The sequence below is a fragment of the Ceratotherium simum genome, chromosome 1 (genome assembly GCF_057802395.1).
Source record: "Ceratotherium simum simum isolate JZ-2026a chromosome 1, ASM5780239v1, whole genome shotgun sequence".
Classification (NCBI taxonomy): Eukaryota; Metazoa; Chordata; class Mammalia; order Perissodactyla; family Rhinocerotidae; genus Ceratotherium; species Ceratotherium simum.
Window position 1 is genome coordinate 1,909,429 of NC_141900.1, and position 26,941 is coordinate 1,936,369.

At 51.0% G+C, this 26,941-nt stretch overlaps 1 protein-coding gene across 1 annotated transcript; it reads left to right on the plus strand.

Annotated features, from left to right (window-relative positions):
• RAMP3 (receptor activity modifying protein 3) lies at positions 1-24,621 on the plus strand. The gene is made up of 3 exons (XM_004438347.3): positions 1-157; positions 16,878-17,010; positions 22,326-24,621. The coding sequence occupies exons 1-3, from the start codon at positions 97-99 to the stop codon at positions 22,579-22,581; spliced, it is 450 nt and encodes a 149-aa protein (XP_004438404.2). The 5' UTR covers positions 1-96; the 3' UTR covers positions 22,582-24,621.
• Positions 24,622-26,941: the final 2,320 nt, after the last annotated feature.

Genomic DNA, 26,941 nt, shown 5'->3' on the forward strand with positions numbered 1-26,941 from the left:
TCTCCGTGGCCCCACCCCCGCCTGGGCTCCGTCCCCGGGCGCCCCCAGCGCACCCAGCCGGGATCCCGCCGAACAGCGCGCCCCAGGCGGCCAGCTATGGAGACGCGAGTGCTTTGGCGCCTGCAACTTCTCTCGCTGCTGCTGGTGCTGCTCTGGGGTAAGGGGACGCGGGGTCCTGCACCGGGGCGCCCAACCTCGTCAGGGGCCACGGGGACCCACGCGGCCCTCGCCTTCCCGCACCCGCTCCTGGCTGCACCTCCTGCCCTGCACTGACCCCGGCGAGCCCGGTGCGCCTCGCTCCGGAGGGGCGAGGGGTGACCCGGGTGCCGACCCCAGGCTCCGCGGGAGGGTCTTCGACCTGCTCTCTCCCCGGAGGAGCTGACGGCGACGGGAAGGGAGGAGCGGGGTCTCTTGCGGGCGCTGCCTGGCCAGCGGGCTCGGGCCGCGCCTGCCTCTCCCAGCTGCGATGTCCCCGGCTTCCCTGCCCCCGGGCTGGGGACACCCTGCCAGCGCGACACTCCGAGCGGGCGGAGGTGGGGCAGGTCTGGCTCTCTCCTCCCCGTGAGGTAGTGAGCTCCCAGTCCCGGGTCCCAGGGCTCGTGCGTGCGCACCACGCGCTGAGGTGTAGATGAGAGGAATCCAGAACCGGGTAGGGCTGGACCTTCCCTGCTGTGCTTGTCCTCCCGAGGACAGCCCTGCAGTGTGTGTATGTGAGTGTGTGTGCGCACAGGTGTGTGAGTGTGTGTGAGTTGTATGCACATGCGTGTGTGCATGTGTCTGGGGTGGCTGGCAGGAGGAGGCAGGGAGCAGCTCTCTGAGACTTCTCCTCCTAGACCTCTTCTCGAGCAAGAAAAGACAACTCCAGGGAAGACACATTGCTCACAAATTGGGAATGGATTGAATTAAAAGCTTGTTTTGAAAAATCTTACTAAAGAGAACATCCAAGAACAAGTAAGTGGGTGTGCGTGTTTGGGGAGGGCTCCGTGGGAGACTTGCTGAGGCTGGGAGTTGAGCCTGGCTGGCTCTGGGAGGGAAAGCTGGCCTGGGGGTCAGGGCGCTCAGGGCTGTGCTTGGGGGCTACCATCCCTGGGTCCTCTGGGATGCTCTCTTGCCCTTGCTGGCCCCAGTTTCCCTGGCTGTAAGATGCGAAGTTGGGCATGTGGGCAATATCTTTGTCAGCTTTGATGACTTGGAATTTGGTTATGGAGATGGGAAAAGGCTGGATCAGCCCATTGCTATCCCGAGCTCTGGGTTCCCCTTCTGTGGAGATGTCTAGGTGGAGAAAGCGGGGCTTTATTTCTTGGTCCAGAGTGGATGTTTGTGTGGCGTCCAGAAGTCAGGAGCGCGCTGATGTGGGATTTCAGCAAGCTTCAAATGCAGGGTCCCTGGGTTGGAGATTTTGGTCCTGTAATGGAAGGAGAAGCCTTTAATTTGTCCCGAGGGAGGCTGAGGCTTTCCTCACCTACCTCCAACGTGGAATTGAGAAGGACCAAAGGCAGACGCTGTGCAGAAATCTTTTGCATTAATAATCCTGGGCTCACATTGCAGTTCCGCAGGGCCACCTCGTCCTGTCTTGTTGGTCCCATTGCCCCCTCCCACAGAGCATAGGCTCAGGCTCCCCGGCCAGGGTGAGGCCAGGTCGGCCTCTCAGCAGAACCAGGCCAGTGCTGGCCCGTTCAGAGTGAAGGCCTCAGGAATTGGCTGCCGACTGAGTGAGGGAGATGCAGGGAGAGGCAAAACCTCCTCATGGTCACAGGCTGATTTGTCAGAGGTGGAACTGGGGCCGCATCAGCCTTGGAGGCTGCTGCATCTAGAAGGAGGGTCTCAGGGCTGCTGACTGTCTGTGTTCTGGATGCTGACACCCTGCCAACCCTGAGCTGCCTCTGGGCTGTGCAGAGAGGGGGGCCTGGCCACCCAAGGAGCAGGGCTAGCAGGGGGACTGGTTACTATTGACCACAGAGGCCCATCAAGGACTGGCTCCCCAGCAGGGAAGGTGCTGGCCTCGAGGGCTTCTTTGAAAATTCCAAACCCTAATTCAGAAGCAGTTGCCACTATGCAGGGCCCTGGGGTAGTGAGGTCCAGCAGAAGTCCACTCAGCCGGGCTCCACCTCTGTGCCCAGCTCTCGACTGGACCCTCAGGTCTGGGCACGAACCGTAGGCGCCTCCCTTTGCAAGTTCTTAACCTCAAGGTTGGAGGCACTTACTGGCCCCTAGCCTCAGTTTCCCCAATTGCAGTGTGGATGCAGGAATAGCAACACGTAAAGAACTGTTGTAACCGTCAGTTTGATTTTATCAGTTCAGTCTCCGTAACCCTATGCTGGGCGTGGGAGTGTGGCATGAAAGGCTGCACACTTAAACAAAGGGGTGTATGGGAAAGCACCCTCCAGTGCCTAACACACGTCCTGTGGGCATGTGAATCTGCCAGCAACTGGGCTCCTGGGGCTTACTTACAGCACCCCCAGATAGAGTGCCCGTGTGTGTGTGTGTATGTGAACGTGGCACTGCCACTGTTTTTATCAGTAGTAAGAGTAATATTGCTGTCCTGATGCTGAGCCACCTCCTGTCACATTGGATTCTATGGACTCAGGTGGGCCCAGGTGTGGCTGGATGTCAAATACCCCAGCGGCACAGTGACTGCAAGGAAGTGGCTGGCCAAGAGGTGGCTTGGAGGTCCTCTGACCCCACTCCTCATTTTATAGATATGGAAACTGAGGTCCAGAGTGGGGAGGGAACTGCCCAGACCACAGGGACTGGGGCAGAACCTTCTAGAAACCACAACCTCCAGAGGCTAGACTGGCCATGGCCCACTGCTGCAGAGCCTGGTGACTCTGCGGTCTGGTTGCTGCTCATTTCCGTCTAAGGAAGGTGAGAGCTGCTGTATTTCATTTCCAAATGACTGGCCATAAAAGGCCTTTCTCTCGGAAATGCATCTGTTTGACTGTTTATCATCTCCCGGAGTCTGGAAGTCCCCGAGACAAAAGAAACTCAGTCCTGCATTTTCTTTGTTTCCCTGATGGAACCAAGTAAAATAGTTTTCTATTTTGATTTAATTCCTGAGACCTTACTAATACAGCCTTAGCTTGAGTGGCAGTAATGCACTTTCTTGGTGTTGTCAGAAATCTGTGTCTTTACCCCACTGTTATAATGCTGGGTAGGTTGTTGGGTTTTGCTGGGAGCCCCTTAAGCTGAGTGTGCATTGGAAAAGGTGCTGGAACGGGCCCCCCACTCCAGGGCACTTGTGGTTGGTCCGACAGGTGTGCCATGGTGCCTGCCTAGTGCAGGCCCAGGGTTGGCACTGTCTCTGGGCATCCTTACAGCATCCCGTGGTCCTTGATGGCACATCCTCAGCCAGCCCTGGAAAAACCCCTGCTGCACTGGGAAGGTGGAGATTCTGGGGCACATGGAGATTCTGGTCCAGGAGGAACGAGGAGGAAGGGAGAGGGAAAAGGGGGTTCACGGGGAGGGAGAAGAGGAGGAAGCACTTGACTGGGTCTGAGTGATCTGACAGGTGGTGACTGGGCAGGCTGAAGGGGTCCAGGGGATTCAAGTCTAGGGCGTTCAGGTCCAGGAGGTCCAGGTCCAGGGGTCCAGGTGGTCTAGATAGGCCAGGTCCAGATGACCATGGCTGGGATTCATGGCAGCAGCTAGCAGGGGGTGACAGTGTGGGACTTGCCTGGCTCATGCTCGTGTGGGTGGTGGTGCTGCTCAGGAGACCCGCATAGGATGCTAAGACCGTCCTGTCAAGGAATGACAAGGCCAGGCCCAGGGAGGGACACAAAGGGATGGACATGGAGAGTGCTAGGTGGACTTTCAGAGCCCCTTGGTGAGCTGCAGGGAAAGATGCCTTTGGAACAGGGTAGCAATGGGAGAAAGGAGCATCGGCTGCCTTCCTCATCATCTGTCTCCCTGCACCCCCGAGAGCCTGTGCTCCCAGAGTCATTGATGCCAGGCCTGCATGGCCTTGGATGCAGGGCTACCTTTCTGCCAGCAGGCTGGGCAGATGCAGCTGGGCAGGGTGGTGGAGGGAGGATCACCTGCCCGGGGCACACCCCTGCTCATGCTGACTCCATGTTTGGCTGTGGGAAAGTTGTTTTTCCTTTGGGCCTTTACACTTTAAACTGAGGATGAGGGCAGAAGGCATGATACTTTTCCAGGGCTCCCCAGGATAGGTGCCGATCTGTACCCCAGACACGGTGCAGAGCCCAGCCTCCGATTTGCTCAGAAATGCCTGCTGGGAGAGAAAGAAGGGAATGGGGGTGGGGGGGCTCTTGCTGGGAGGGCCCACTGCAGGGAGGTAGGCCTGCACAAGGCTGAGTGATCTGCATGCAAACTGAGATGGGAGTGGGGTGATGTGTAACTGGGAGCAGCTCTGGGGTCATGTGGCCTGGGTGTGGTCCCCTACCGCGTTACTGAGCAGGTGGATGCCCCTCCCTGGCCACAGTGGTCCTGTCTTTTAAGTCCCTGTCCTGTCAGGCTGCCCTGGGGCTCGGTCTCACACAGGACAGGGCACTCAGTGGACGTTGGTCAGGACTGAAGGGGAAGGAAGTGGGGCAAGGAGCTGCCAGGCAGGGGTCAGGGTTCCATTTCCAATAGGGAAAGGGAGGCTGACTCCTGGTTTCGGCTCTTTCCTCCTCCGAGTGTGGTCACTGGGCCTTCACCACCTGGAGCTTGTCAGGGAGTAGCGTCTTGGTGCCCCAGGCCTGCATTGAACAAGATTTCCAAGTGACTTGTGTGCACATCATGTGGACAAGCGTTGCTTTCCAGCACTTTCTCTCAGTCTCTGCATCACATGGAATCACCCGGGGGTGGGGAGAGGGGGACGTGTTAAACAAATATGAATTCTGGGTCCCCACCCCGGAGACTCCCGTGCAATGGGCTGGGCAAGTGTGGTGTGCAGCCCAGTCGGCCCGTCATTCTACCTCACGTGGTTGGGCTGAGTCGGGGCTGGAATGGAGCCTTCTAGCTCCAGAGCTCCCTGGCTGGGTGAGACGGAGGGGTAGGCTCATTCACGGTGCTCCGCACCAGCCTCAGAGAGGAATGGCTTTGTTCTGCCTTCAAAAGGCTTTTATTACAATTATTGTTTCCTTCAAAGACTTCAGAGTTGAGAGCTATATTAAAATAGAACTGAATCAACAGCCTGGGGAGCGCAGAAGCTGGAGCTGCTGCAGCCTGGAAAGAGGGCTGTGGTGACGAGGGACAGTCTGATCTGTGGAGGAGGGTGGGCAGCCAGAGGGTCCTGGCAGAGCAGTGTGTGGGTGGGGCAACAGCCGGCTGTGGGCAGCAGTGGCTCGATTAGGTGGTTGGGGCCACATGGTGACAAGTTGAAAGAGATTTCACAGGTGCATGACTACTAGTGAAAACACCCAGAATCAGAATCATTCCTCTTTATTAACGGAGAGACAAAGGCCCAGAAAGGTGAAGGGGCCTGCCCAGAGCCACACAGCAAATCAGGGAGCTGGGCCAGGCATCTGGTGGCTGATGTGGTTCAACTTTGGAATGATGTTGCCCTTCCTTCCTGCAGAGATAGCAAGGCTTCTCTTGAAAGGGTGTCGGCTTCTGTCTTGGCTGCTGCTTGCCTGGGATCCCATGATTTGAAATCTCTGAGGCCTAGTTTAGGCCCAGGGAGTGCTGAGGTTGAAAACTCACCTCTGCCTGCTATTAGCCTTTAAATAAACTCAGAAGGCCTGTGCACCTGCACCAGTCTGGCTCTGGGTCCACCTTCCAACATCAATTTTTCCCATTTTCCCCCAACTATACATGTCCACCCTGGCTCCACTGGTCTCCTGTCTGTACCCTGTACACCTCCACTGTTCAAGTTTTCTATAATCTTATTGATTTTTTGTCTATTGTTCTGTAAATTATTGACAGAGGAGTATTGGCTTCTCCAACTATAATTTTGCATCTGTCATTTTCTCCCTGCAGTGCTATCCATTTTTGCTTTGTGTATTATGATGCTCTGTTATCAGCTGCATACATGTTTAGTGTTGCTATGTCCTCTTGATGAATTGAGCCCTTTATTGTTATGAAAAGACCCTCTTTATTTCTGGTAATATTCTTTGCTCTGAAATATACTTTGTCCAGTATTAATATACGGGACACCTTTCTTTTGATTAGTGGTAGCATGGTATATCTTTTCCCTTTTACTTTGAATCTATTTGAGTCTTTTTAAAGTAGGATTCTTCTAAGCAGCCTCTGATTGGGTCTTGCTTTTCGATCTCATCTAACAATCTTTGCTTCTTAATTGGGGTTCTTAGACCATTTACTTTCAATCTGATTATTAATTGATATGGTTAGGTTTAAATCTGTCATCATACCATCACTTTTTTTCCCCTTTCCTCTCGTTTTCTGCCTTCTTTTGGACTTAGTATTTTTTTCTTATTGTTCCATTTTAGCTGTGTCTTTTTTTTTGAGCTAATTGGCTGTAATTCCTCTTTTTTTTGGCTACTTTAGTGGTTGATTTAGGGTTTGTGGTATATATCTTTAACTTATCACAGTGTATCTTTAAGTGATATTATAACAATTCATGTGTAGCATAAGAACCTTCCATTTCTGACATTTATGCTATTTCTGTCATACATTTTACTTAAACTTAAGTTATAAATACATTATTATTTTTGTTATAAATACATTATTATTTTTGTTTTCACAGTTGGTTATCTTTTAAAGATATTTAGATATTGAGAAACAAATTTTATGTATTTACTCACATAGTTACAATTTCTAGTGCTCTTCATTCCTTTGTGAAGATCTGTATTTACTTCTGATATTATTTTCCTTCTCCCAGAAGGACACCCTTAAATATTACTTGAAGTTTGAGCGTACTAGTGATACTTTCTTTCAACTTTTGAATGTTTGAAAAGTTTTTATTTTTTAATAAAGCTTTTTGAGATAAAATTCGCATACCACACATTCACTCAGTTAAAGTACACAGTTCAGTGTTCTTTAGTATATTCACAGAGTTTTGAAACTGTTGGGGAAGAGGGAGAATCCCCCTCTGCCCCTTCCCTTAAGGTTCTTATGGCTGGCCAAATAATTAACAAGACAGGTTAGCAGGAGAAAATAATACCAAGTTTAATAACATGTATACATGGGAGAAACCAGGGACACTGCGTTTCTCAACACAATAGCAGAAATTCTTGTCTTAAATACCATGTTCAGCTAACGACAAAGGAGGATGTTGGGGGTGGGGGGAGTCAGTCACAGGAGACTACCGCTAAAGCACTGTAAACAACAGTAAGGTTATTATGCAGATTTAAGGCCTCACCTTCCACATTGATAAGTTTCTAGAAATGAGGTCATCTCCCCTCTTCCCAATACAGAGGGGGAGATACCTTTACAAATGGAGATTTCCTTTATAAATGTAAATGTTTGTCTGGCAACTCCTCACAGGGCCATCCAGAGAATGTGGCCAGAGAGACGGAACTTCTGATAAGATGAGCTTGTTGGTGCCTTTCCTATTGTAACATCTATTTTACATTATATTACAGCCATCAGATAGAAGATCTGTTCCAGGAAGGAGTTACTATGTCAAATTCCTGAGGCAGTTAGTGGGGGAGGTCAAATGTCTGTCAGAGAAAGCAATCAAGGTAAAGAGATATATTTCAGGGTGGCCAAATCTTGATCTCCCACACAACCATCACCACAATCAATTTGAGAACATTTTCATCACCCCAAAATAAATTCCCTACCCATTAGCAGTCATGCCCCATTCCCCCAGCCTCCTTCGCCTTAAGCAACCACTAGTCTGTGCTCTGCCTATAAGTTTTGCCTATTCTGTAGATTTCATGTAAATGGAATCATACAATATGTGTTATTTTGTGACTGGTATCTTTCACTTAACATGTTGTTTACTGTAGCATGTATCAGTACTTCTTTTTTTACTGAAAAACAATATTCTATTATAAGGATATACTACATTTTGTTTATTCATTTACCACTTGATGGACATTTGAGTTGCTTCCATCTTTGGCTATTATGGATAACGCTGCTATGAATATCGTTGTACAAGTTTTTGTCTGAACATATGTGGTCTATATCTAGGAGTGGAATTGTGGGGTCATTTGGTAATTCTGTTTAACATTTTGAGAAACTGCAAAGCTATTTTCCAACGTGACTGCATCATTTTACATTCTCACCAGCAATGTATGAGGGTTCCAGTTTCTCCACATCCTCACCAACACTTCTAGTATTTGATGATAGCCATTCTGGTGGACGTGAAGTGATGTCTAATTGTGGTTTTGACTTGCATTTCCCTGATGGCTAATGATGTTAATTACTTCTCATGTGCTTATTGGCCATTTGTGTATATCTTTGGATAAATATCTATTCAGATCCTTTGCCTATTTTTAAATGGGTTATTTCTCTCTTTTTATGGAGTTGTAAAAGTTCTTTTTAATCTAGATGCAAGTCTTTTATCAGAAGTATGATTTTTGTACATTTTCTCCAATTCTGGGGATTGTCTTTTCACTCTCTTGATGGTATCTTTTGAAGCACAAAAGTTTAGAAAATTTGATGCAGTCCAATTTGTGTATTTTTTCTTTTGTTGCTAGTATTTTTTTCTAAGAGTTTGATAGTTCAGCTCCTACATTTAGATCTACTATACATTTTGAGTTAATTTTTGTTTATAGTGTGAGGAAGGGGTCTAACTATTCTCTTGTGTGTGTATATCCAGTTGTTCCATTACCATCTGTTGAAAACAGTGTTCTTTTCCTAGTGAATTATCTTGGTGCACTTGTAGAAAATAATTTTATTCTAAATAAAAAGGTTTATTCTTGAACTCTCAACTTTATTCCATTGATCTACGTGTCTACCTTTTTAACAGTGCCACACTGTCTTAATTGCTGCAGCTTTATTGTAAGTTGTGAAATTATAGTGTGTGAGTCCCACAAATTTGTTCTTTTTTTTCAGATTGTTTTGGCTATTTTGGAGCATTTCTATATAAATTTTAGGGCCAGCATATCAGTTACTGCAAGGGGCCAACTGTGATTTTGGTAGGGATCAAGCTGAATCTGTAGATCACTTTAGGTAGCATTGACATCTTAACAATATTAAATGTTCCCATGCATGAACATGGGATGTCTTTCCATTTATTTAGATCCTCTTTAATTTCCTTATATAATTTTCTTTTAGTTTTTAGAGTACAAGTTTTACACTGTTGGGTCAAATTTATTACTGAGAATTTTATTCTTTTTGATTGTATTATAATTGGAATTGTCTTCGTAATATTTTTACATTACTCATTGCTGGTATATAAAAATGCAACTTATTTTTTTGTGTTGATTTTGTATCTGAAACTTTTCTAAATTTGTTTATTAGCTCTAATAGTTTTTTTGGTAGATTCCTTAGGGTTTTCTACGTATAAGATAATGTTATCTGTAAATAGAGATAGTTTACTTCTTCCTTTCCAATTTGGATACCTTTTATTTCTTTTTCTTGCCTGATTTCTCTGGATCGAACTTCTAGTACTAAGCTGAATAGAAGTGGTAAAAGCAGGCATCATTGTCTTTTTCCTGATCTTAGGCAAAAATCTTTCAGTCTTTCACTATTGAGTATATTGTTAGCTGTGGGTTTATCATAAAAGTCCTTATCATGCTTAGGAAATTTCATTCTTTTTCTATTTTATTGAGTGTTTTTTAATCATGAAAGGGCATTGGATTTTGTCAGATGCTTTTTCTGCATCAACTGAGATGATATTCTGGTTTCCCCTCTTTATTCTATTGATGTAGTGTATTGCATTGATTGATTTTTGTATGTTGAACCACTTGGACAAATCCCACTTGGTTATGGTGTATAATCCTTTTTATTTGTTGCTGAATTCAGTTTGCTAGTATTTATTCAAGATTTTTGCATCTCTGTTCATTAGAGATATCGCTGTGTAGTTTTCTTTCCCTGTGATTTCTTTGTCTGGTTTTGGTATCAGGGTTTCGTACCAGTGTGATAATGGCCTCATAGAATGAATTGGAAAGTGGGAAGTGTTGCCTACTCTTCTATTTTCTGGAAGAGTTTGTGAGTTATTTCTATTAATTCTTCTTTAAATGTTTGTAGGATTCACCAGTGAAACCATCTGGGCCTGGGACTCTCTTTGTGGGAAGTTTTAAAATTGCTAATTCAATATCTTTACTTATTATATGTCTATTTAGATTTTCTGTTTCTTCGTGAGTCAGTTTTAGTAGTTTGTATCTTTAATAGTTTCCTAGGGCTGTCATAACAAAGAACCACAAACTGGGAAGCTTAAAATGACAGAAATTTATTCTGTCACTGTTCTGGAATGAAGTCCAAAATCAAAGTGTTTGCAGTGCTGTGTACCTTTTCTGACCTCTTCCTAGTTTCTGGTGGTCCCAGGCATTCTTTGACTATGGCACTGTAATTCTAGCCTCTGCCTCCATCTTCACATGGTCATATTCTCCCTGTGTGTATTCAATTGTCTTCCCTCTGTGTGTGTCTGTATGTGTCCAAATTTCCTCTTGTATAAGGACACAAGTCATATTGGATTAGGGCCCATCCTAATGACCTCATTGTAACTTGATTACCTCTGTAAAGAAACTATCTCCAAATGAGGTTACACTCTGGAGTACACACTTTTCGGGGGACACAATTCAACCCTTAATAAGTGTCTTACTAGGAATTTGTCCATTTCATCTACATGACCTAATTGGTTGGCATAAAGTTGTTCGTAGTACTCACTTATAATCTTGCTTTTTTATTTCTGTAAGGTCAGTGGTGATGTCCCCTCTTTCATTCCTGATTTAGTAATGTGAATCTTCTCTTTTTTTTTCCTAGTCAGGTTAGCTAAGTGTTTGTCAATTCTTGTTTATCTTTTAAAAGATCCAACCTTTGGATTTGTTGACTTTCGCTATTATTTTTCTACTCTCTATTTCATTAATTTCTCCTCCAATCTTTATTTTTTACTTCCTTCTGTTCTATTTAGGCTTAGTTTGCTCTTCTTTTTCCAGTGTCTTCAGGTGGAAGATGAGGTAACTGATTTGAGATCTTCTTTTTTGATATAGGTGTTCACACTATAAATTTTTCTCTAAGCACTGCTTTAGCTGCGTCACTTAGGTTTTGGTATGTTGTGTCTTCGTTTTCCTTCATCTCAAAGTATTATCTAATTGCCCTTGTGAAATCTTCTTTGGCCCATTGGTTATTTAGGAATGTATTGTTTGTTTTTACATACCTGTGAATTTCCCAAAGTTCTGTCTGTTTTTGATTTCTTATTTTATTCTCTTGTGGCCGGAGGACATGCTTAAAGGATTTAAATCCTTTTAAATCCACTAAGACTTTAAAAAAAAAGTCTCATGTCCTTTTTGTTTTTTTTGTTCCTCTTTTGCTGCTTTTTCCTTAAGTGAGTATCTTGTAGTGGAACATTTTAATTCCTTTAATGATTTTTTTTTCACTGTGTTTTCTGATTTCTTTTATTAGCGGTTGCTCTACAGCTTTCTGTATACATTTACCTATCAGAATCTTCTTCAGGTTTATGCTAACGTAACTGCTGTGAGATACAGACATGTTATTCCTGTGTCTCTCTATTCCTCCCTCGTCTTTTTGTGCCATCATTGTTATACATATTACATCTATATGTTTGTACATGTCACAAACCCAACAACACATTGTTAAAATTATTACTTTATACCATTTTATGTTTTTAAAATAAGCTGACAAAAGAAAGGAGAGCAAGTATATATTTATAGTGTTTGTTAGAGTAACCTTCTTATTTTCTGTTTCTGGTTGTCTTCACTCATCTTGTGTATTGAAGTTATAACCTCACTTCAGTACATCTTCCCTCCCACCCATCTCTTTTGTGCTGTTATTGTAAAGAAAGTATTACATTTACATGTGTTGGTGTAGTACCAACCATGCTATCATTTACATATTGTTTTATAAAATACTTTTAAAATCAGTTGAGAAAAGAAATGAAGGGGCCGGCCCCGTGGCTTAGCAGTTAAGTGCGTGTGCTCCGCTACTGGTGGCCCGGGTTCGGATCCTGGGTGTGCACCGACGCACCACTTCTCCGGCCATGCTGAGGCCACGTCCCACATACAGCAACTAGAAGGATGTGCAACTATGACATACAACTATCTACTGGGGCTTTGGGGGACAAAAAAAAGGAGGAGGATTGGCAATAGATGTTATCTTAGAGCCGGTCTTCCTCAGCAAAAAGAGGAGGATTAGCATGGATGTTACTTCAGGGCTGATCTTCCTCACAGAAAAAAACAAAAAGAAAAGAAATGAGAAGAAGTTTGTCTTTAATCTGTGTTTCATAATTGCATAAGTACCCTGACTGGCACTCTGTTTTTTTCACGTGCATTCAAATTACTGTCTGGTGTCACTTCCTATCAACCCAAAGAACTCCCTTTACTATTTCTTATAAGGTTGGTCTGCTAGCAATGGTATTGCTTTGTTTATCTGGGAATATATTTATTTCACCTTCATTTTTGAAAGATAATTTTGCTGGATAGAAGATTGTTGATTGACGATAGTTTTTTCCAGCACTTTGAGTATATCATCCCACTCCTTCTGGCCTCCATTGTTTCTTATGAGAAGTCAGCTCTCAATCACATTGGGGTCTCCTCATATGAATCTTTTTTCTCTTGCTGTTTTCAAGGTTTTTTTGGTCTTTCAACATTTTTAGGATGGTGCATGTCGGTGTGGGTCTCTTTCTGTTTATCCTTCTTGGGTTTATAGAGCTTCTTGGAGGTGTAGATTAAAGTTTTTCATCAAATTAGGGGTGTTTTCAGCCATTATTATTATTTTTTGGTTATTTTTTCTGCTCCTTTTTCTCTCTCCTCTCTTTCTGGTACTCTCATTACATGTACGTTGGCACATTTAATGATGTCCTACACATTTCTGAGGTTCTGTTGTTAATTTTTCTTTATTCTTTTTTTCTTTCTGTTCTTCCTATCACATAATCTCTATTGATATATCTTCAAGCTTGCTGATTTTTTCTTCTGCCAACTCAAATCTACTCTTGGGTTCCTCTAGTGAATTTTTAATTTCAATTATTGTACTTTCAATTCCAGAATTTCCATTTGGTTCTTTTTTTAATAATTTGTATCTGTTTATTGATGTTCTTTATTTGATTAGACATTGTCATCATACCTTCCTTTACCTCTTTAGATGTGGTTTCTCTTGGTTTTTGAACATATTTATATTAAGTACTCTGAAGTTGTTTACTGTGAAGGCCATCATTTGGACCTCCTCAAAGGCAGCTTTTGTCCCCTTATATGGGTCACACTTTCCTGTTTCTTTCCATGTCTCATAATTTTTTTTTGTTGAAACTGGACATTTTAGATAAGATATTGTAGAAACCCTGGGCACTGGTTCTCTGTGGTACTTGTCATTGTTTTGTTTGTTTGTTTGTTTGTTAAGTGTCTAAATCTGTAAGTCTGTTTCTCCCACAATGTGAAGTTTATGAGATCCTGGCTCAGATTTTTTTCCCTTAAAAAAAAGTCTTTTAGTTTGACTCCTAGGTTGGCACACACCACTTCGTGGTTAAAGGTTGTGCTCCACTCTCCCCTTGGCCAGTTAGATGTCACCTGTTATAGTTAGTTATATGTATAGTTTGGAGACTGATTTCATAGTTCAGGGAGTTTACCATTTTGCTCCAAGTTTTGCCAGGGACTGGTAGCTTGGAAGTTCCCTCTTCAGCCACTCGAGGGGCACAGCCTTGGGCATATGCACAGTCTCACAGGCCTGGGATAATTGTCACTTTATTTTTGTGCCAGGCTTCCTAGGATTCTGCCCTGGATCAGAGTAGACCTGGCTCAGTCAGTGCTCATGCACAAGTTGTGCTGAAGCGCCCAGAGCTAGGCAGCCTTCCCCCCTTTGCTGGTGGAGCTGAGTTTGGCATGGGGAGTGCTTTCGCCTCTTCCTCATGCCCTGCTCTGAGTGCTTCTGAGTGAATGCAGGCTGGTGTCTGCACACAGCCCTCAGGACCTCCAGGGACAAATGTGACCCCAAGAGGGATCTTCTTGGTTGTCTCTTTTCCTGGCTCTCTCTGTTCAACCTCTGCTTGGTCTATCCTGCTCTGTTCCAAGTAAAGCCAGTCTCCTCTGCCAGAGCTGTGGAGATATTTGTTTGTCCTGATGGCCCACCTCTCCACCGGCAGGAACCCTGTGCCGCTGTAGTGGACCTGGGGGTGGGACAGTGGCCTACTTCCAGCAGAGTGACCCCCCCACCCTATGAGTGGGCTCTGTCGGATTGTAATTCCTGGTGTTCTTGGCTTGCTTCTCCCAGCGTGGAGCCTCTGCCCTATCAGTGAGCTGGGGTGGGGTGATCGGGGCCCCAGAATTCTTGGTCTGAGGTAGAGGATCCACCTGGAAGTGGGGCTGGGTAGGGAAAGGAGCCCCACTTCTCCTGCCTCCCCAGTTGTAGAGCTCCTGCAACCCAGAGCTTGGGGAATGAGAAATGCTGGAGGCCTGTCCCTCCAGGTGAAATGTGGCCCTAGACTGGGAGCTGGGGCAGAGAGGACCACCCCCTCTTGAGGTTGCATCCACCTGGAGTAGCGCTCCATGACTGGAGGTGGGGGGATGGCAGCAGGTCGTGGCTCAAATGTCACAGACTCTCACTGTTCTTATGAGATGGAGTAGATTTTCTTGAATAATGGTGTCTATTTGATGTTCCCTTTGGGACGAGCTCCTCTCACTGCCATTCCAGAAGGTCTTTCTGTTGAGGTTATACTTAGTTGGTTTTTGGCTGTGAGCTGCTCTTCTTCCTTGGAAAGTTGATTATGGCAGTTTCCTGAGGGCTGCAATGGTGGTGTCATGTGGAGACCTTCAGGGAGGCCCATGCTGCAGCCACAGAAATGAGCACCTGGTTGTTCTGTGGAGAGAGGCAAGTGCCCCCAGGGCTCAGACAGAGGGGCTGTGGCCCAGAGTGGGACAGAGCCTGTCTCCAGGGTGGAATCAGGCTTTGTGGGCTTTCAGACAAGCCAGCCTGCAGGTGTGCTGATGGAACAGGTGAACATGAGGGTGAGGGGCATTCCAAGTGCAAGAAACCATGGAGGGCGATCGGAGGCTGGAAAGTGGCTGTTCTGGGAGAGACAGGACGCTGGCCTTGACCTACAGTAACAACACCATGATTATGGGAGCCTCTGTGGGCACATGACTAATTCTAGTCAGCACAACCCCCTTGTGAGGCCTGGTCTGTTTCCCCTATTTTTCAGATCAAGCTGGAAACTGAGGTCCAGCCGGTGAACAATGAAGCTTGGGTATGAGCCCAGGTGTGCCCAGTTCTGGGGCTTGGGCCTTGCTCCTGTTTGCGTCCCTGTGGTTTCTTTTATATCCCAGCACCATCTGCCAGGACACACATGGCAGAGCAGGGTACACATACACACACATAGACATTGATGCACACATACATATCATGTATAACGCACACATACACACATTGGGACAGATACAGCAGGACAGTGTACACATACACACACATGGACATTGATGTACACATACATATCATGTATAATGCACACATACACACATCAGGACAGACACAGCAGGGCAGGGTACACATACACACACATAGACATTGATGCACACATACATATCATGTATAATGCACACATACACACATGAGGACAGACACGATAGGGCACTGTACACATGCACACACATAGACATTGATGTACACATACATATCATGTATAATGCACACATACACACATCAAGACAGACACTACAGGGTAGCGTACACATGCACACACATAGACATTGATGCACACATACATATCATGTATAATGCACACATACACACATCAGGACAGACACAGCAGGGCAGGGTGCACATGCACACACATAGACATTGATGCACACATACATATCACGTATAACACACACATACACACATCAGGACAGACACAGCAGGGCAGTACACACATACACAAACATAGCTATGCATACACTCATACATACACACATACACCACGATATACATGGCAGGGCAGATACACACATGCACGTCACAAACAGACACATCCACACACATAGATGTACATACTCACATAACACACACATGCACACATACACATAGACGTGCATATACACATACACATACACCAGGACACATAGCAGGACAGTCACAGCAGGGCTTTCTCTTGATTATATGACGGGAGCCAAAGCCAAGGGTCAAGGGAGGGGTTTACCAGCCGGTGGTCATGACCGGAAATCAGGTGTCCAGGGAGGGTGGGTGGACAGGTCCTGAGGGACAGACAGGTGGGCGTTCCTGGTGGTGGAGCAGACAGGTTGTTGGTGGCAGAGGTCAGGAGGGGTGATGGGAAATCCTGGGGAAGGGGCCCCACCAGACCCCAAGAGCGTCCAAAGGACTGGCCCCCATTGCTGGAACACGGGTCCCTACAGTACCTCAGCCTCAGACTTCCTGGAGTCTGAGGGGCAGCTTTGACAGGGCAGGTGGTCCTCACCACCACAGGGCCTCTGCTGCTGCCCCTGAGGCCTTGGACTGTCACCAGACTCAGAAACTTCTTGGGACACACTGCAGGCACCCTCAGCCCTTGAGTAGCAGTGGAGCCTCTGCCCTGATTGCCCAGGACCCCTCTGCCTCCCCCACCCACATTGCAGCCTGTCTGCCCTCGCCCCCCCCCCACCCCCAGGGACACGTGTCTCCCTGCCCACTGCCCTCCCCTTGCCTTCTTCCTTGTACATCCCACGGGGAGGCCATGGCCCCTCTGGGTCCTGTCTCAGTGGGACACTCCCATGTGGGTCTCCCTTTCTGCGTTGGCGTCAACCTCCCAGGTCACACGGAGGCCAGGATGAGGGAGGAAGACCCCAGCTGCATGTAGGGGAACGTCAGCAGGAGGGCCTTCAAGGGTCACGCCTGTAAACCAAGCCTTCCCAGCAGTGGAGTGCTCATGGCTGTCCCCTCTCCAGGGGGGTGTGCCCCAGTGGACAGCTGCAACGAGACTCGCATGCTGGAGATGCTGCCCCGGTGCGAGAAGGCCTTCGCAGACATGATGCACAAGGTGGACGCCTGGAAGTGGTGCAACCTGTCAGAGTTCATTGTGTGAGTGTCACTGCTCAGGCACTGGGCCTGCCCACCTATGCCCTGCCCACAGCCTGCCCACAACCTGCCCACGCCCTGCTCGTGCCCTGCCCACACCTTGCCCACCCCCTGCCCACACCCTTCCCTCAGTGTCTGTGCTCCCCATGCTCTGAAGCTGCCTTCTAGCCTATATCCCCCCATCCCCCTCACTGAATAGTCTAGCAATTCCGTACTGAATGCCCCAGGCTGTCTGCCCTCCTCTGAGTGTGGTTGTTTCTCTGGGAAACCCCTGATACCCACTCCCCTTATTGAATGGGGTTGGTGCCCTGCCCTGGGGTGCCTGTCTTTCTTCACGGTCCCATGCTGGGTGGAAATTGTCATTTTGGGGTCTTTCTTACAGCACCATCAAAGACTGGGTCTGTGGTCAGGGCCAGTGGACCCCAGAGAAAGTGAATTCCACTGGTTTCTACCTGGTGCTGGCAATGCCTCACTGTAGAGGGCTCCATGTTCTAGAAGCTTCTAAGGTTTTTATCTCCTGTGATCACACTTTGCATCAAGCCTCGACATGTCCTTTTGCCTCCTTGGAAATCACTGATGGGCTGCACCACCTTCCCCCCACCTCCTGTCTCACCCTGGTGCTCTGCTGGTGGGTCCCATGCACCGTGCCTGCCTGGAGTCCCCATCCTCCCAGGAAGCCCTGGGCCTGCTCAGCCACTTCAGCCCTTTCCCCTCTGAGTCCCTGTGCTCTCTGTCCCCAGTGGCCGTCCTAGAGCTTTGTATGCCCATTTCCCCAGTGGACAGTGGCTCCTTGGGGGCAGAGTCCATGTCCACAGCCCCTGTGTGTACCTGGCATGTAGTCGGTGTGGGGGAACCATTTGCTGAACCAAATGGAGCATAATTCCTGCGTCTGCTAGGAATGGGTGCTGGGGGCTCAGGCTTGACTAGGCTCCTTCTTGTCCTCAGTGAGCTGTGAGGAAGCTTCTGGAGAAGGGGGCCCGACCCCATGCCCAGAGTGGACACACAGGTGTGGGGGCCAGGGAGGATGAGGTGGGAGCTTCCTGTCCTCTGTCATCCGCTAAAGTCTTGGAGAGGAGATTGAACAGACACGCGGCCCCAGGGCCGGAGGACAGGAGTGGGAGGCCAGGAGGGGCGTCTGGGAGTCGGAGAGCAGATGGGCACTGACCTCACACACCTGGGGAAAGGGCAGCCAGGAGCAGCCGATTTATACCACACAGGCCTCCAAGACCTGGGCTGGAAGAACGGGCACCTGGGGAGCCGTCTGAGAAGCAGCTGGGGTCTGGGGCCCCTTTGAAGCCCAGCCCGACACTGAGGTTTGCTGCTGAGACTGAGGGTTGGGGCCTCACCACCCACGTGAGTGTGGGCCCCGTACCCCAGAGTGGAGACGTGGAGAAAGCAGTTGGTGCCTGCTTGCTCCTTCCACTGGCTCCAGGAGGGTGGTCTTCAGGGTGGGGGCCTGAGCCGTCCTTCCTAAGGAAATGAGGTGTGGCTATGGGCTCCCTGCAGAGGGCCCAGCAGATGCCCGGGAAGCTCTGGGACAGGCCTTTCCCCCAGGCCCTGAGCGTCCACCAGCCGTGATTCCCTCCCAGCCATGAACATCCAAGAAGGGACATCTGAGTAAGGGCTCTGACACGAGGGCCAAGACAGAGTCAGGCAACCTGAGACCGTGTAGCAGGAGGGAAACCCCGAACGTCACCATCAGTACTTTAGAGAGGCAGGTGCTCGCCTGTGGAGGAGGAGATGAAGCTCCAGAACCAAGGAAGAACCCTCAGAAGTGAGGCAATGAGACGCGAAACAGGAGTCGGGAGATGAATGCTGAGGAGATCTCCCAGGAAGCAGAAAGACAGAGAGCTGGGAGCAGGAGGAGGGCAGAGCCAGACAACAGGTCTGACACCCAGGTGGCAGGAGTTCTAGTGGGACCAGGGAGGTGGAGGGGGAAATTCAGGGACATTTCGTGGGTGGGGGTGAGAATTTGCAGACTGAGAGGGCTCACCTGGTGCCTGGCATGGGCTGGGAAGTAGCCGAGCTGTGAAAGCGAAATGTGTCTACATGTCCAGAGAAACAAAAGTGGGCTCTACACAGGAGATGAGGAATTGGGGCCTCGGGTGTCCCCACAGCAGCCCTGGAAACCAGGACATGGGGAGGACTTCAGAATCCTAGATTGCTCTTTCCTGCCATCTCCACCTTTTGTTTCCTGGGCACCCTTTCTTAGGGAGCAGTGCTGGCTGTGCTCCAAGGCGAGGGAGAAAACCACGGAAAAGGACAACATGAGACACACAGCCAAAGCGGGAGGGGGAAGGCGTCCCTGGGGCAGCGAGCACCAGGGGTGGAAGGCAGCCTGTCCCCAAAGCAGTTGGGGAGCGGCAATCGATGTTCTGGGCGCCTGATGCTTTCTGAGGTTGTAGCTCTTGTCCCCGCCTTGCGGCCAGCTGGGGTTAAGGGCTGGCTGCCAGCGGGATTTCCAAATGCAGCGCTGCATCACCTGGGAGCAATTGCAAGTGGAGGGACTAGAAGGAAGGTGAGGGGCCCATGACCACCCCCGTCGAGTTGGAAAAGCTTTTTCCTGGTGGGAGAGGGAGTCCGATGGGGGAGATTTGGATGTCTTCCAGGCTCTGTGCCTCCCTCTCCCATCTGGGCTGCGGCTGCATCTTTAAGCCTGTGTGCAGCAACCCAAGAGCTGCAGGGAGAGTGGTCTTGGAGCCAGATCGAAGTGGCGGCGTGGGGAGGCCTGGGCGACCAGGGATGTTTGGGAAGAACAGACCCTGCTGTGACCCTGGTTCTGTGATGCCATGCAGACAGCAGCTTCCTTGTGAAGAACACCTTGGTTTTGTCTCCAGCCTGAGTCAGTGCTGGGGAGTTAACAGGTGGGGGCTGTGTGTGGAAACATGTGCATTCCTGCCTTGTCTACCTCCTAGCCCCGGGAATGGCAGGATGCCAGATGTGCGAGTCAGCCTGCAGCTCCTGTCAGGTGCCCAACCTTCGATGACTTTCATCCTGAAAACATTTGTTATTATAATACGGAGCCAGTTCCCAGCATTCTTGAGAAGCACCAGGCGTGGGCATTTTGCGTGTCGCCCCCATGAGTCCATCCACATAGGCGGGTGCTGTGCTCAGCTCTGCCCACTCCTAGCAGTCGGGAGGCTCGCCCTGAGACCTCACTGAGCGCCTACCATGTGCTAGGCACTTGCCAGGGGTGCACACACACCACCTCACTTCATCCTCTTAGCCACCTTATTGGATGAGTATTATGAACCCCATTTACAGGTGGAGAAACTGAGGCTCAGGGAGGCTAAGTAACGTGGCTAAAGTCAGGAAGATGGTCAGTGCCAAGCTGGGGTTGGAGGAAGCCTTTCAGGTCAGCCCTAAGCTATGCCGTGCTGCCTTTTGTGTGTGTGGGTCACATGGGTCACATGCCACTCGCTGGCCCCCGAGGGCTTGCTGTCTGCAGCAGGGCTTCCCCGGCCCCCTCTGCCTGGCCTCAGCCCCAGGAGCCCTGGTGTGCGTCACGGTGGCATTCTTGGGAACGCTGGGAGGCCTCGGGAGATATGGAGTGGGAGCACCGGGCTCTCATCAAACTCCCAGGATGGGAGCTCCCTGGGGTGAAGGCTTTGGCGGGGTGTCAGGTTAGACGGTTCCTGGGTAGCAGGTCATTGAGTCCAGGGCCCTGTGGGAGGGGTGGGTCTGAGGAGGTGATGGGTTTGCCTATGGACCTGGCTGGTGAGGTGCCCTGGGATGTGACATGTCCCAGGGGCCGCATCACAGCTCTGGACTCAGGTACCAGGCTGTTCCCTTTGCTTCCGGCTCTCTTCTGCTTTGTGTGGGCTCTTCCTTGCCACGTTACCTGACAGGGGCAGGGAGGAACAGGTGTGTGCCTGACCTGCATCCCAGCATCTGGACTGGGAAGCTGCTTGGCACTGCCAGGAGGGGTGGGCCACAAGAGGGCCATCCCAGGTAGACTGAGTGGATGAGCGGCCCTGTTTCCCAGCTGGTGTCCTGGCATAGATGGCATTCTGTGCAGGAAGCTCCTTGCAGGAAGCAGTTCCTTCCTGTTGATGGCTCAGGCCAGGCTGCTCTTCCAGGGACAGCACTGGAGGGAGGAGGTGGGCTGCAGAGCCACCGGCCGGCCTCACCCCAGGCCCCTGTTCCCAGGGGGAGCGGAGGCAGGAGCCCCTCCCCTTCCTGCACCTGTCCTTCATGCAGCACTCGGCCGGGTGTGGGGAAGCACGGGCAGTGGACGGGCCTGGTGCACCTTGGCAGGTGTCGTCCAGTCCTCCCCTCAGAGCATCTTGGAAAGTGACTGCCAGCCTAAGCCACCCCCTCCAGAGACCGCTCATCGCATCCTGGGCCTGCCTGCTGTTGGGCTGAACTTGGGTCCTGGTAGCTGTCTGTTGGTCAGTTTTGAGGAGCGTCCAGAGCCCTCCTGCTGGACAGACGTAGTACCTCTGGGGTGGTTTTCTGAGTGCCCTTCCCAGGTTTGACTGACACGGACAGAGAGACCCTGGAGGAGGGGCGCTTGCAAGTGTCCTGTCCAGCGGGGGCCGGGGCTGGGCTCACAGGGGACCCCTCCACCACTTGGTCAGTGAGGGTAGGCTGACTTGACTGGGAGGCAGCTGGCCCTTGGCCTCAGAGAGACCTCCTCCCCTGGGGCCCAGAGAGGGGCCCTAGATGACAAGGGTCTTGCAGGTCCCAGCGGCCGTGACCCCACACCCCCCTTGGCCTTGGAGAAGCCAGGCCTGATGTGTCCTCCAGGCACAAGTGCTGAGAGCCTGGGGGCTGGGCCCAGACCTGGGCGCTGGGGGCTCACGGCCTCACAGGAAGCCTGTCACGGGTGTGGATGACCCAGGTGTGGGCATGAGGTATAGATGGGGAGCTCGTGGTCTTAGAGTTTCCTTGCTGGGCTCAGTTTCCTCTTCCTTAAGATGGGAGTGCCAGGGGTTGGGCTCGATGATACCAGGATCTGTGCAGAGGTCATTGTCTGCTGGGGCAGGGGCACGGGAGGAATTGAGGATTCGTGATGAGGGGTCCTGCAAAGTGGGGTAGAACATGGTTGTGTGCGTTGGGGAGGTGGCTCAGGTGCAGGTGACAGTGGGGCTGAGACCCAGAGGTAGGAAGTGCTAGGGTACAGGGGACAGGGTCATCACACCCGGAGACCCTCAGGGCAAGGAGGCCAGAGGATGGACCCCTGCCCAGCAGGCCCCATGGGGGTCACGGCAGGAGGGTGCACTCTTCCCACATGGGAGAGAGCAGGTGGCCAAGCAGGACTGGGCCCCGTCCCCCTTCCCTCAGGGGGCTGGGCAGTCACGGCTCTGCCTTTGCAGGTACTATGACAGCTTCACCAACTGCACCGAGGAGGAGAGCACAAAGGTGGGCTGCTACTGGCCCAACCCGCTGGCCCAGGGCCTCATCACTGGCATCCACAGGCAGTTCTTCTCCAACTGCACGGTGGACAGGCCCCACTGGCAGGATCCCCCGGACGAGGTTCTCATCCCACTCATCGCTGTGCCCGTCCTGTTGACTGTCGCCATGGCTGGCCTGGTGGTGTGGCGCAGCAAACGCACTGACCAGCTGCTGTGAGGGCCTGGCTAGGCGGAGAGAGAAGACAGGTCCTGGGGGCCGGGAGAGCCTGTGGACACAGCTTTGGCCACCGCCACTCAGCCATCAGTTCTGAGCAGATGCCACCGACCCGTGCTGCTCACCCAAGCTCTTCGCTCTTCCTTGGGCTGGTGGAAGAAAATGTCCCGAGGCTGGAGCTTACGTGCTGGGCACAAGTCGCTGCTGCTGGGCCTGTGCTGCCAGGCTGGGCTGAGGCTGTGGGGGTTTCTAGGCCATTCTTTAGCAGAGAGTCCCTCCTGGCCCCAGCCCAGGCCTGGCCCTGACCCCACCTTTTGCCCTGACCCCACCCCAGGCCCTGACCCCACCTCCCAACCTGATCCTACCGCCCACCCTAGCCCCACTTCTGGCCTGGTCAGCCCACTCCCACCTGAGCTGGGGGTGGGGGAAGACAGGGCTGAGGGCATTTGTGGGTCCCTGCTGTGCAGTCCCTGAGACCTCCTGGCCGACCGAGTCCTCCATGCACATCCCTGGATGAGAGAAGCTGGGATACTGAGGGTTGGGCTGTGCACAGCCTGCAGATCTGCTATCTGTGTCTACAACCAGGGGCTGGAGTGAGGGTGGGCCAGAGCTCCTCTGGGGGCGCGGGGTGCCCAGCATGAGGCCGGCTGTGCGGTGGGTACAGGCCTCCTTCCTAACCAGCCTCCCTGTGAGCAAGGTGCCCTTCCAGTGGGGTCCTGTGTGCTCACATGCTGGCTGAGCTCTGTCTACACCGTCTGTGCTTTCTCAGAGTAAAGAGTAATGCAGCTTCTGCAGTTTCCTGTTTTATTTCAGGGTGTTCAGAGAGACTGCAGTCTCTTGGGACTGGCAAGTCCCTCATACCCATTTTATAGATAGGGAGTGACTGAGGCCCCAGAATCCCAGAATGTCAGAGCTCCGAGTGGCTCAGAGAGCTTCACGCCAGGAGAATGTGGGCGGGTGGGAGGGGGACCTGTCCATCCAGCTCTCAGATGTTCTCCCCCCGAGGATATCCTCGCCCACCCACTCCCGGTAGTGTCCTCACCTGCCCCCCGCTGTAGTGTCCTCACCTACGTCCCACTGTAGTGTCCTCACTGCCCCCCACTGTAGTGTCCTCACTGCTCCCCGCGGTAGTGTCCTCACCCACCCCCTCCCCATAGTGTCCTCGCCCACCCCCTCCTGGTAGTGTCCTCACTGCCCCCCACTGTAGTGTCCCTTGGGTAAAGTCTCTTTGTTGGAGCCACATAGTGTGAGCTGTTTCCCTGTGGGACGCCGGGTGGCATGGGAACTTTGCTATTTGGGACTGGTGCACCTGCACGGTTCCTGACCCCCAGTGTGCAACTGTCAGATGGACCATCTGGGTGGCTCTGTTGGCCCGTGGGTGGTGCCCATCCTGCCTCCGAGATCCTGCCTCACCTGGACACCCCCTCCTGGCCACCTTCAGAAGTGATGCCCCTTCCCTTGGACACCTCTGGCTGCTAGAACATTCCTTTGTGCTTATTGACCTGGAATTTTTCTCCCTGGGACTCCCCCCTTCCCACCTTAGTTCTGCCTCCTGGAGTTACATGGGACATCTCTGTTCCCCCTTCTGCTTATTCACGTTATTTTCCCTCAGATGTTGGCCAGAAGCTCCTGATGCAGGGACCTGATGCCACCTTGGGGGCGGCTTGGGGTCTGGTGCTGCCTTTTTCTGTGAAATTGCTGAGGCCTGTGAGACCCTGCTCCTGCATGAGGTCCCCCCCACCCATGCTTTTCTGGTGCAGATTCTCCTTCAGCAGAGCAGGAAATGGGGAGGCTTTGTTGTTTCTGAGGCCTGTGGCTCTCTGCAATGCTCAAGATACAGTGTAATATATAGCATGGAAGGTCATCAATAATATTGTAATAACCTTGTATGGTGATGCATGGTTACCAGACTTGTCCTGGTGATCTTTTCCGTATATATATAAATGTCAAATCACTACGTTGTACACCTGAAACTAATATAATATTGTATGTCAAGTATATTTCAATAATAATAATAATAATAAAAGATACAGTGTAATTCCATCTGAGTTCCTAAAGAAAGCCAATTCAGAGCCGACTGGAGACCATAGGAGAGGTGGGGAGAGGAGCCTGAGGCTAAGCCACAGGAATGCAAGGTCGGCTGCCTGTGCTTCCCTCCTTGGCCCTGAGCCCAGAAGGCACTGAGGCAGCTGATCTTGTCCACCTGCCCAGCCAGAGCTCACAGGGCTCTGCGGCCCAAGCGGACGCTGCTGCCTTGAAGTTCTCCATCTGTCTAACTGATCTGACTCAGTTAAAGCCAGAAATATCATCCCCCTCCCCAGTGCCTAGGAGAGATGCCCTCCTGAGTCAGCCTCACTCATAGTGCCAGGGCCAGGCGGTGCACCTGGACGGTTCGGGGCAGCCTGCCTCCCAGGGTGCCTGCGGTGGGCTCAGGCTGCCCATCTGCCCACAGGTGTGGGCTGTCCCAGAGCAGCACGCCTGGAGAAAAACCCACCTGGTGTGGACAGAGCTGCCCCACGTGGCAGTCACTGCCCACTGATAAGGTCAAAGGTCCAGGCTGCCCAACCTTGGGGCCCAGTACAAGCAGGACTCGATTCTGCATGTCACAAGTGATGGATGCTGCCGGGAACCCATGTGCAGGGGTCCACATCATCTGGTTCTGCTCCCAGCCCAAATGAGTCCCCCTGAAAGGAGCTTGCCCCTTTCCGCAGTAGCCCCACAGTGGCAGAGGTGGCTGATGGGCTTGTGGCTGCAGCGGGCAGCAATCCCATAGAAGGGGAGGACGGGGCTCCTCTCCTTCACCCGCGGTATGTTGGGTCACTCCCCCAGGGGCAAGGGAGGAAAGGGCTGAGATGCCTGAGTGTCACAAGAAGCTATTCTTTCCCCATGTTGTCCTGACCCCAGGGGTGGAGACCGCACAGTTTGCCATCCCTGCCTCTCCCCAGACTCGGCGTCCTCACTACCAATGCCTGGTCCTGTCTGCCTTTCTCACCCCCCACTCCTTCCTCCCCTCCCTTCTGCTCCCCACGCTTAGTCAGTGTCTTTCTAAAGCACAGATCAGGTCAGGTTGCTGCCCTGCTGCAGTGCTCTTGGCTCTCAGCAGAATGACTGAGCCCTCAGCTCTGACTTCACACATGCACACACGCGCACACTCTCACCTTGACCCTCCCCGGTCATGCAGACCCTCCCCGGCCCACCCCTCGCCCACTTACCCCAACACGTCCCAGCTACACAGGGGCCATGGATTAGTGACAGCACCAGCTCCTCCAATTCCAGGCCTACACGCACCAGCCGTTCCTGATACCGGGAACCCCTGCCCTCTCCAAGCTCTGCCTGGACACTGACGACACACCTTCAGGTCTCAGCCAAGACACTGCTTCCTCTGGGGGCTGCCTGAGCCCTGGATCGGGGCGAGACCCCTTTCCCCGCTCGCAGGGCATCCACATAGGGCCCTACACGGCCCTCTCCTCTCCCACACCTGGTGTGCAGGTCTTCTCTGCCTGGGAGTCAGTTGTCAGTAGGCCTTGTCATTTTTGGGAATAACTGTGTGTGTGAGTATCTGCGAGTGTATGTGAGCCAAGGTGAGAGTGTGTGAGTGTGTGATTGTGTATGTGTGTGTGAAGTCAGGAAATATGCATGTGATTTTAGGATGGTTGTTATTCTGAGCTGAGTGTGTCCCGCAAATTCACCTGTTGAAGCCCTAACCCCCAGGACCTCAAAATGTGTCTCTCTTTGCAGATTGACCTTTAAAGAGGTGAATAAGGTTAAACGAGGTTGTATGGCTGGACCCTAATCCCGCATGACTGATGTCTTTGTAAGGGGAGATGAGGACACAGACACGCACAGAGGGAAGACCATGTGAGGACATAGGGAGGTGATGGCCGTGTACAGCCAAGGAGAGAGGCCTCCGGAGAAACCAGCCCTGCCCATACCTTGGTCTTAGACTTCCAGCCTCCAGAGCTGTGAGGGAATACATTTGTATTATGTAAGCCGCCCAGTCTGTGGCACTTTGTGGTGGCACCTGACCTGTCCCTTTTCACGTTGGTGACCGTTAGGAGCGCTGGACAAGCCAGGGAGGGAGCTCTCTGCAGTCAAGCACTGTGCACAGTGTCTGCTTATAGGAGTCTGACCAGAATGGGGCCGGCAACAGTGTCAGTTCCCGTGGGTCCTTTTCTGAGATGCTCTGATCACTGCCAGAAGGATCTCCGCAGTGATCTGGCCGACGAGAGCCTGTCTGCACACCTTTACTTCCGGGCCGTCCAGACTCTGTCCAACTTCCCAGGGCTGAGTCTCCATGCCTGGATCTGCCCCTTTGGCGGGCTCTCATCTGTTTGTTCCCCTCTGCTCTGAAAATCATCTTTCT

What these genes read in the sequence shown, in the direction of transcription:
- RAMP3 (XM_004438347.3), top strand. Translation starts at nt 97, where the DNA reads ATGGAGACGCGAGTGCTTTGGCGCCTGCAACTTCTCTCGCTGCTGCTG. An exon ending in GCTGCTGGTGCTGCTCTGGG is followed by an intron (nt 158 to 16,877) that starts GTAAGGGGACGC and finishes TCCCCTCTCCAG; the next exon opens with GGGGGTGTGCCCCAGTGGAC. An exon ending in AACCTGTCAGAGTTCATTGT is followed by an intron (nt 17,011 to 22,325) that starts GTGAGTGTCACT and finishes CTGCCTTTGCAG; the next exon opens with GTACTATGACAGCTTCACCA.